The 11,008-nt window shown below is 42.7% G+C and overlaps 2 protein-coding genes across 2 annotated transcripts; one reads left to right on the forward strand and one right to left on the reverse strand.

The window, feature by feature from the left end:
- Positions 1-108: 108 nt before the first annotated feature.
- On the forward strand, positions 109-5,618 carry LOC310817711 (serine/threonine-protein phosphatase PP1-beta catalytic subunit-like; the record flags this gene model as incomplete). Its single annotated transcript, XM_083688388.1, has 8 exons — positions 109-160; positions 1,598-1,729; positions 2,181-2,411; positions 2,591-2,695; positions 3,394-3,465; positions 3,547-3,698; positions 3,803-3,937; positions 4,026-5,618. 8 exons carry the CDS (start codon positions 109-111, stop codon positions 4,128-4,130), a joined length of 984 nt encoding a protein of 327 aa, XP_083544514.1. The 3' UTR covers positions 4,131-5,618.
- Positions 5,619-5,686: 68 nt separating this feature from the next.
- Positions 5,687-9,250, reverse strand: bpnt1 (bisphosphate nucleotidase 1). The gene is made up of 9 exons (XM_083688430.1): positions 9,119-9,250; positions 8,295-8,416; positions 8,100-8,204; positions 7,871-7,978; positions 7,668-7,716; positions 6,935-7,026; positions 6,507-6,704; positions 6,304-6,409; positions 5,687-6,195 (listed from the first exon to the last, which is right to left on the reverse strand). The coding sequence occupies exons 2-9, from the start codon at positions 8,412-8,414 to the stop codon at positions 6,044-6,046; spliced, it is 930 nt and encodes a 309-aa protein (XP_083544556.1). The 5' UTR covers positions 8,415-8,416; positions 9,119-9,250; the 3' UTR covers positions 5,687-6,043.
- Positions 9,251-11,008: the final 1,758 nt, after the last annotated feature.

The following is an 11,008-nucleotide window of genomic DNA, read 5'->3' on the forward strand; positions in this document are numbered from 1 at the left end:
TCCCCTCCATTGAAGTTTCCAAACTAAAGGGGAGGCTTTTACACATCTCGTGCATCAGCGCCCTCTGGTGGTGAACAAGAGGAAGGTATTTTCTGTTTTTCGTAGAAGATGGCGGAAAGTGAGCTCAACGTTGACAGCATCATCTCTCGGTTGCTGGAAGGTAATGCGACTTGCTATATTTATTGAAATTAAACAGACGATTAGAAGGTGAAGCAGAATGTTAGCTATACGTTTTTCACGAATTCTTATGATTTTCTGGTGTCGAAGAGCGATTTCAACTGCACTATTATATGTATTTGACATTCGGTAACGTCAGTTTGAGACCGAAGCCGAAGGTGGGATGTGGTCTCGTCTAGCTAGCTATGTTAGCTAGCCTATACTCTATACTGACAAATGTAATAGCTATGAAGTTTACGCTAACATAAATAATTTAGTACTAGGTTCTTGTCTATCTTGTCGGTATACAGTAGGTATGGGTGATTTGGTGAGTGTGGAACAGGGATGTTGCTGTCACACTCGACTCACACACAGTCACAATGTGTCAGTGTTTTGGAATGGTCAACTTGCATTGGCCAGGCAGAGCTAGCTAGCTAACTAGTTGAGTGGGAACACACCCACCTTTTGCCCACCTTGCCCTCGATCACTTGAAGTGTCGCATCACTCACTCAGGGTTTTGACAGCTCCGCAGCGGTGGTGCGGAGTGACTGCTTTGCCTCCAGTCTGAGCGGTGTCCGTCATTTTTTTGTGGCTTGAAGAAATTATGGAACATCATTCCAAAAACACAGCGTAACATTACATGAGAGGGCTTAATATACCGTTTTTATTTACGATGTTTTTATATCCTACTATATTAGTATTTATATAGAATTTGAACGATATTGTAAATGACCAAGGTGAAATTGAAGTACTAGTAGCTACTAGTATTTTGAGTGATCGAAGAGGTCACTGTAGGCCTAGGATGTATGGTCACATAAAACAAAAACTGTCAGCCTCTGTCATGGCAAGACGCACAAAAATACATAATGAATAAACTACAGCTAAAAAGATACATCTTTTCTTTTTTTTCTTCTTCAGAGACAGGGGTGGATCTGGGGCACCCATACAAATAGTATACAGCCTATGACACTCTCTCCCACTTGGAACACTCTCTTTGCTGACAGCAGTTATGGCCACCTGCTCTAGGCTACTTTCTCATCTCTTTTGACAGCACATTTCTGAACTGATATGACACGTCTTTAAAAGGTCCCCTCCTATTCTATTCCGTCCGTGACCTTGCTGAACCAACTGAGCTCAACAAAAGTGCCTGTCTTCCTGAACATTGTCAAGAGTCTAGGCTAATAAGCACTGTAATGAAAGTCAAGTGGCTGTGACTCACAATCCTCTGTCATTTGTCTTTTAGAGCTGGGCACTGCAACCTTTTTTTTTTTTTTTTACTGTCTCCCTTGTTAGGAAATGGTCGAGGCTTCATAGGTCTTTGTGTTTCAATATGTTAATAAATACACAGACGTACAGTAACATCATTCAACTAAGTGATTGTGAGCATGACAATAATAGTGAGGAAGGTGATTGTGATGATTGTTCTTTTCTTCTCCACAAGTGCGAGGATGTCGTCCGGGGAAGATAGTGCAGATGACGGAGGCGGAGGTGCGGGGGCTTTGCATCAAATCCCGGGAGATCTTCCTCAGCCAGCCTATCCTACTGGAGCTGGAGGCTCCACTTAAAATCTGTGGTCAGTAGTTTGCTAGCTAGCTATTCCTAATTTTGCTTCACTATGTCTTATTCTCTTTACCCCTCTCTCTTCCTCAAATAGCATATTTAATTACAAACAAAAGTTTAGCAACAAAGACCTCTATGTTTGTGGCTGGGAGCTGGGTATCCTGGAGCCCACCTCCTTTTCATTCACTGGTCTCTCTCCACACTCTCCTCACCACACGGTTGTCTTTTTGCCAAACTATGGAAGAAACCGGAGAGGATAGAGTAACGTTTTGGAGAGCTTTCAGTAAGTAGAGCAGGATATAAATGGAGACTCCCCTGAGTGTTTGCAAGAGAGGACCATCTCTCTTCCAGCAAGGACACTATCTGGCTCAAGCTCTCACTCACACTCAATCTCCTCTTAATCCATGCACCACTGTCTCTCTCAGAACCATGTTCTCTCTCTCTCCCTCTCTCTACCTCCCCAGGTGACATCCATGGCCAGTACACAGACCTGCTGAGGCTCTTTGAGTACGGAGGCTTCCCCCCTGAGGCTAACTACCTGTTCTTAGGGGACTACGTGGACAGAGGAAAGCAGTCTCTGGAGACCATCTGTCTGCTTTTGGCTTATAAGATCAAATACCCAGAGAACTTCTTCCTGCTGAGGGGAAACCACGAGTGTGCCTCCATCAACCGCATCTATGGCTTCTACGATGAGTGTAAGACTGGAAACACACATGCACTGAATTACACACACATTCTGAAATTAATATGCATTTTCAGTCGTCTTCTCTGGGTGTGAGGTTGGAGCATTGCTTGTGTTTTCCATTCTCCCTCCCATCAGCATAATTTTTCCATGTGTTTCTAAATGCTCTCCATCTGTAACTGTGTTCACCAGGCAAACGCAGATTCAACATAAAGCTGTGGAAGACCTTCACGGACTGCTTCAACTGTCTGCCAATCGCTGCCATAATAGATGAGAAGATCTTCTGCTGTCATGGAGGTACAGTACTGTATGCATGTTTTTTTGTCACCAATTTTGTATAAACAAATATAAAGATATGATTAATTATTCATATTTATTCTATATACAGTACATACACACATAAATACATACCATTGCCTTCCCCCATCCCACAATCTTTCCCCCCTCCCCTCCTCGCGGGTCCCTTGCACCTCTTCCACAATTATATAAATATACACTCACCCAACACTTCATTAGGAACACTATACTAATACTGGGTAGGGCCTCCCTTTGCTCTCAAAACAGCCTCAATTCTTCATGGCATTGATTCCACAATTTTCAGGTGCACTTTCAAGCTGTGAATCTCCCCTTCTACCACATCCCAAAGGTGTTCTATTGGATTCAGATCCGGTGACTGGGAAGGCCGCTGAAGAACACTGAACTCATTGTCATGTTCATGAAACCAGTTTGAAACGACTTTTGCTTTGTGACATGGTGCATTATCATGCTGGAAGTAGCCATTAGAAGATGGGTAAATTGTGGCCATGAAGGGATGCAGCAACAATACTCAAATAGGCTGTGGCATTCAAGTGATGATTGATTGGTATTAACAGGCCAAAAGTGTGTCAAAAAAACATTCCCCACACCATTACACCACCTCCACCATGAGAAGGGGTACAGGTGTTCCTAATGAAGTGCTCTGTGAGTGTATATCATAAATCATCCCTCCCCCTCAGGTCTCTCTCCAGATCTGCAGTCCATGGAGCAAATTCGACGTATCATGAGGCCCACTGATGTCCCTGATACAGGTGTGTAGTCATATGTGGGTTTAAGGACAGTGATATATTTGTGTCCTGCTGTACTAAGCCATCTCACACTCTCTGTGGTAGGCTTGCTGTGTGACCTTCTGTGGTCAGACCCAGACAAAGATGTCCAGGGCTGGGGGGAGAATGACCGGGGTGTCTCCTTCACCTTTGGGGCTGATGTGGTCAGCAAGTTCCTCAATCGTCACGACTTGGACCTCATCTGCAGAGCCCACCAGGTAGCCCTCACACTCATTTTAGTACATTCCGCAAGGGCCATCAGACTGATGCTTATGGAGTGCAACTAAATGATGCTCACTAACTCACTGTTTTTGTCCTTTAGGTTGTTGAGGATGGGTATGAGTTCTTTGCTAAACGGCAGTTAGTGACGCTGTTCTCAGCCCCGAACTACTGTGGGGAGTTTGACAACGCTGGTGGCATGATGAGTGTGGATGAGTCTCTCATGTGTTCCTTTCAGGTTTGATTACAAGCACACACACACAGACATATTGTAGATGAAAATGTACTCTGAAAGTGTTAAAACTATACTGTTCTTTCTCTCTCAGATCTTGAAGCCGTCAGAGAAAAAAGCAAAATACCAGTATGGGGGGGTGAACTCTGGACGCCCTGTCACCCCACCCCGTACTGCCCAAGCCCCCAAGAAGAGGTGAGCGACCGGCCCCCCCATCACTCCCCATCGTCCTCCTTCTCCTCTTCTTGCCCTGCGGCCCCTGCTACATCCCGTCCCCTCCCTCCCACCTGTGGGAAGTGCTTTAGACCCCTGTCCCCCACTCAGCTCTTTCATATATGTGTAAACATAAAAGTTTGCTGTGAACAATGTTTTTTTTGCTTGTTTGTTGGTATTTTTATTATTAATATAAGTGACTGTGGTTTTTCAATACCATGAAATGTGTTGCTCAGCCCTATTACAAAGTGCAGCAATATATGAAACAACAAAGGGCAATGCATTTGGAAATGACGCTCTGCCTTCAGATAAACAATAGTGAATTTTGAGAGTGTGTTTGAATGTGTGTGAGTGTGAGTGAGGTGGGCTATTTGCCCCAGCCAATGTAAAAACAACGTAGATTCTTCCAGACCAATATTATAGGACAAATATTCCCCATTTCACAATTTCCCTGCTGAAGCGCAATCTACTCACAATGACGCTGACAACATGTTAATATTCTTCCCACATATTGGCTATAGTACCAGAGTAGAACGGTTTAGTCTCCCAGTGAGTTAGAGAATGATTTCATTTCATCCCGTTGGACTCAAGAATGTTTTCTCCCCATGGAGACACACTAATGAAGTATTAATACTAGAACTTTCAAAGTATTAACAGATAAGCACCAGTACAGTTAGGGCCAGGTGTGTCCTAACTAAGGGCTCACAAATGGGTGTTCTACATAATGGTTGTTGGTTTTGAATCAAGCTTGTCACCAGCCTCTCTTCTTATCCACTGAACCTGCTTCCATTGCTGAGGACTGTTTGTTATGGACATTATTTTTTGTTTACTCTTTGCCTGTGGGAATGAATAGATAAAGGCTTGAGAAGTGTAGGACACCAACAGGCAAGAGGGAAAGGCACCAGAGAGTAAGCTGGTGCTCAGTATTCCTTGTCTCAGTCACTGGCAATCCATTTAATTGGCCATGTTGTCCCACTACACACATTGCAAAAGAGCTGTTTATAATGACTAAAGTGTTGCGAGCCGCTTTCTCACTAGCATTGCCACTTATTTTTTTGCGCTTCTTGTGAACATTGCATATTACATTATAGGGAGGTCAAGCACATGCCTAACAAGCTCAGTGAGACATATGGCACTTTGCTGCCATCTAGTGGTACATCTTTGTTAGGACAGCCTCTGCTGAAGAAGCAAACAACTTGACAGTCAATTATTCAAATCTAAGAAGAAAATAACAAGTATGGCTGTCTTACTTACTTTACTAGTAAACTGACTCCTCTGTCTGGTTCAGAATATCTTTCTCATACAACTAATGAGCATTCACATGAACATTCAGATTTCTAATTTAAATCTCGCCTTTTGCCTTGTTTTAATCTATCGGTCTATTCAAGTTGGAAACTGTGTGTTTTAAACAGTTATGAGATTTGTACAAGTTTGTTTCAGACTTTGAATGGAATAAATGGAACAGTGCTGTTGACCCTGCCTCCCAGTTATCTGTTATTATACTTTGTCTGTTGCTACAGAATGCTACACTACAAGTCAGTCTGGAATGTACAAATATTGTCCTTTATTTACATCAGAAATGTCTCACACATCGCACAACCTGATTTACTAATGAGCATGTAGCATATGTAGAATTACACTGTCGTTTATTTACACTGATGTAGAGCTGTCCTGATGTTGGTCCTTTGATAAAAAGGCTGACACCACGACACCTCTGATTTAGTCATAAGAAAAATATTACATCAGATTCAATGGATACACCAATGCACCAGCTGTGTTCATATAGGTATAAAAAAACAACAACAATGAAATTACATTTACATTTGAAATTACGTACTCATGATCACTAAATGTTAATTGGCACCATTACTTGAACAATTCCAGGTTTAGATACATGTCTTAATCAGTCTTCAGGGCCTGAAGGACTGATTGGGGCACCCTGCTGGCGTAGTATTGGTGATTACGTAAAGTGGCCAGCACCCCAGCAGAGTTCATGTGCTTCACGTTAGCATCGTAGCAGTAAGCATTGCCATGCATGTCTGTAAGTTTACCTACAGAGGAAGAAACATGTATAAGGGTACCATCTTAAAAGAAAAGTACTTTTTATTATTTTCATTCATGAGAAGTGCTTCAGGTGCTACGGTCTAGATGATAATTACCTCCCACTGCATGCAGAATGGCTTCAGGGGCGCAAGTGTCCCACTTCTTAGTTCCTAGACTGGCGAAGACATAGGCTGAGGCCTTTCCCTCCACAAGCTGAATAATCTACACACAGAGAGGGAGGAACCAAGGATACAGATAACATCTTAGAGAATTGATACCATGTAGGCACCCCATCATTTCCAACTTCCAATCTATTCACCTTATTTCCAGCTCCACCCACTCTTATCACATCATCAGGTTCCATGGCATCCACAGTGTCAGTCACAAGTTTATTGCTATGGGAACGGGTGGTGGTGACAATGTGTCGGCCATCTGGGACCTCCTGCAGCTGGAACCCGAAGGCGCCCAATCCCAGCACTCCCCACAGTGTCCTCCCCATGTCTGTCCCTGCCCCATTCTGTGGAGACAACAGGCCATTACTCATAACAGGCCCAATCTTATATCTTTCCTCAATTCCTCTAGTCCTCTCTACTAATTTCGTATTCAAAACACATTGGAGAGGGAGGTTCCAGGGGAGGAACCTCAGATCTTCTCCTCAAATGTGGCAAGAGGAGAGGAGGCAAGGAATCAGGAACAGGCTAGGGTCACAGATTTAAGGGCAGGAATATCACACTCATTCATTGGTACCTGATAGTTGTAGAAGGGCTGGTTGATGACCCCAGCAATAGCCTTCCCTCCATATGCAACGCCAATCAGTACAGTCACATGATCAAGGAGCCCTGAGAACAGACGACAAGCACACTGACGTTACTACAACATACAATAGTTGACTGAACACCCCATCATTAGCACTACGTCAGTTTACAAGCACAGTAATAGTATAGTTATAGTACAGTAATAGGATAGAAATAGCCCAAAACTACTGAAAAGACAGAAAAAGGCCCACACATTCCTCTCCTCCTACATCCCCCTTTTACCCTCCCTTGCCACCATAACATCATAAAGGTGGCAAGAGAGGGTAACAGAAGGACACTGCAACAGTCCTTCCCAGTCCCAATGCCCTCCCTCTGTCACCATACGGAGAGCCGTGCTGAGAAGCTGAGTGTCCGACCCTGTGTGACATATCTGGGCCTCATGAGGGAGGTAGAGACACTTCGCCGCTGGTAAGGAGTGATGAAGAGACAGGAGAAAGAAAGAGACGGAAAGAGCTGAATCAGCTGTCTGACGAAGGGAAATATGTGCTTGTATTCAGAGAATAGATCATTAATATTTATGAATAGAATAGATAACACCCAGGTTTTTGTCAAAAGGGACATGGACAATTTAGACATAGCAGAAAATAGATTTTTTTAGAGGAAATAAGGCAATTATAGGGAGCTGGTGATGACTGGTGGTAGTAAGTGGCAGCAAGTCAGTTTACCTTCAGTGTATTCTTTAGTACCATCCAGGGGGTCAACCCACACAACAAGCTGTGAGTGAGAAACAGAAACATTAAAAACACATAAACAGACAACTGAAATGAGAAGTCACTGCTGAGAATGGACACACTGAAATATCCAGCCAGGTATCAGTAAAGTAGGTTTCAACTCTGTCACCCTGTCTCCGGATCTCTCTCTCTCTCACCTCCTCCTCTTTCAGGGCACTGTACTCCGCTGGACAGGACTTTTGTAAGATTTCGTCAGACTGGCCACTCTCAATCAGGTCCTCTTTTACCTCCTCATCTGGCAGATCCTATGTGTGAGAGAAGAGATGATCAGACAGGGAGTTTGTGCAGCAGGGGTACTATTTTCTATAGACGCTAATCACTTGCTCTGTAATAACATGAACCTGATCATATCATTCACACACCCACCTCCTCTCCAATGATGGTGATTTTCGGGAAGTTTTTGGACAGAGATGCACAGATGCTCTGCTGGACCAGCCTGTCTGCCAGTGTCTGCAGGTCGTTGGCCCCCATCTGTGTACATTTTAAACATAGAGAGAGATTGACATAAAAAATATCATCCCCATCATTGCTTTGGTCAATTCTCTTCTCACCCAGACCAACCTTTTCCACAATGCCAAGCTCTCCGCTGTGGAGGACTCTCCTTACAATGGCACCTGCCTTCTCTGCCACAGCATAGGCCGAGGCCAACAGGCGCATCACCACAGCTGGATTTCCAGACATCCCTGGTGAAAAGAGAAATTAGGCAATAGGCACACCCCTTTTTTCTGAACTGCCTGAGCTCACTCAAGATTCAGAGAAGTAATGTAAACAATGGGCTATATACACAGCCTTAATACACCCTCTAGGGGAAAGGGCAGTATTGTGCTGTGTCACTGTGATACGTTAGTGATCACTGATATGATCACTGATATGCTCCAGAGAAAATTGCATACTCTAGCTAGGCCATGCAATAGCCAACAGAAATCACTGTTGTAATTTGTCCTCTTTACGCACGTGATACTTTCACACAACGTGTGTATAGAAAAACACTGAAAGTATTGCGCCGTGCACAACCATTTTGTGATTGACGTGTTCTAAAAGTTATTTTCAATTTAGGACGACAACACATCTCACGATACGGAGTTGAGGATGCTAGCAGTCCAAGAACATTTCCAGATTGGTAGTCATGGCAGAATATTAGCTCGAGATAGCGCTTAGTGATTTGGTGGCTCGATGGATATGCATGCCTAGCTCTAGAGTATATGTAAATATCAAGGGCATACCAAGGCTATGCTGGTGTATTCTAGAAGGCAATCACTGACCATAAAGTGAACCACCATTCAACGGTTGTTTTCCATTGAACGTCGCGCTAGCTGCTTAGAGTACCAATGCCATGCAGAGGCCAGACCGGATAGAACAACTGGATAGAAGAGAACAGCACTTACTAGTCTCCAGACGTATCAGCTCAGGACCTGTTCTGTCTGCAACTGTAACGATCTTATGAGTCTCCCGTACTTGCTACAGTAGTTACAGTATCCTCCTCTTATTATGCTAACAACAACCCAAGTCCTCTTTGGGAAGGCGGAAATGTCAGCAGTGTGAGTCCAAGTGCCCGACGGTTTCGTTGTGTGTTTCTGTGTGCAACTCCTGCAGGTAGTCTGGTCTACATCATGGAATCAGGCACGTAGAAAGATGGAAGAGGGAGGGTGTTTTTTCTTCTTATTATTATTTTTTTAATAAAATAAGGAGTAATTGATTATTACATGTGTCTGACCTTCATTCATCTGCCTCATTTTTCATATTAAATATGTGATCTACGTCATCTAGGCTACTGCCAGTATGTAATAAGAATAATGAGCAATAACAATAGTTGGACTTACTGAAGCAAGCCCACCAATTACATCATTGTTCATATATACGCAATTAAAGTCCATACTGCGACTGCAGAATGTAGGCCTAGGTAAACATAACTGGAGACACTCACACATAATTTTGGAGGACAGGCAGCAGTTGATGCTGTCAATGACTTTAAATATTTAGCTTGCAAACTTTGTTCATCTTGGGGCGTACATGTTTATGACACAGGAATTCCGTAGGGTATTCAAATGGTCTGACTGCGAGTTTGTGATAAAAATGGTCAATTCTGCAATTTGCTTTATGGTGTTTTTTAATTATTGAAAGGTTAGATACATATAAGGTTAAATGTGTTCTGCAGGCCTACTGTTGTTTTTATTCAAGAGTTGTGAAAGCTCCATTGCAGTTGCAGTAACAATGGGGCTCTCAGAATGTTGGCCTAAATCAACATTCCACCATGTTAACCGGATGAGACGTTTGGAGTTACAAAAAGCTTAACAGTTTAAAAACTTTAATAGGTGTCAAAAATATTTTATTAGAGATGAGAATTGTGAGTTTTTAGCACATTTTACAGTTGAAATGGTGTTAATAGCTTAAAAGATGTAAGATTGGTAGTGGTTCGAAAATTGCATCTTTTGTTTTCCATAGACCACAATCAAGTTCATGTTTGTAACGTTTAAAAGGTTTAATAGGTATCAAAACCAAAAGTCATAGCAACGCGAGTTAAACCTCTCAGCATGGATTGGTGTGAATAGCTTAAAAGTTGTAGGAGTAGCAGGTGGAAGAATTTGAATAATAATAATAATAATAATAATAATAATAATAATAATAATAATAATAATAATAAGTATGTCGAAGAACAATCGTTGGACTTGCAGAAGCAAGCCCACCTAATAATAAAAAGTATGTCAAGAACAATAGTTGGACTTGCTTAAGCAAACCCACCTAATAAGTATGAGCAATAACAATAGTTGGACTAAGTCCACTAATTAGCCTGACCATTTACATGCCCTGGAGACTTGAAGCTGTTTCGCTTCGAGGCAATAAAGTGGCGGTTGGAATTCAAATATGAGTGACGTTAGTAAAAATAGCATAACGGTAAATTCAAATTGACTCATTTCACAGTCACTACAGTACAGTCTGTTAAAAAGTAAAACAGTCATTTTGCAAAAGTTTGTTTTCCAATTACCTAAGGGTAGACCTCTTGACAAAAATGCTGCCTAATTTTACACAAGCAACTGTGAATCTTCACTGATCAAGGAACGAGTTTAACAGGTAAGAAGCTAGTTAGTTAGCTAGCTACCTAGCTAGCTACCTGCGCGTCTTCAACCGATGAGTTCAACTGCCAGCTCTCTGACAGTTGAGCTTATGTGAGTGTGAACCAGTGACTCCAAGCGTAAAAATGCTGTTCATGATGGGGGAAACAAAGTGGGCCACGCCTGACGAGCAAAGCGATGTTTGATCAGGTTTAGGTCTGTCAA

This window comes from Argentina silus (assembly GCF_951799395.1).
Source record: "Argentina silus genome assembly, chromosome: 17".
In the NCBI taxonomy this organism is placed as follows: domain Eukaryota; kingdom Metazoa; phylum Chordata; class Actinopteri; order Argentiniformes; family Argentinidae; genus Argentina; species Argentina silus.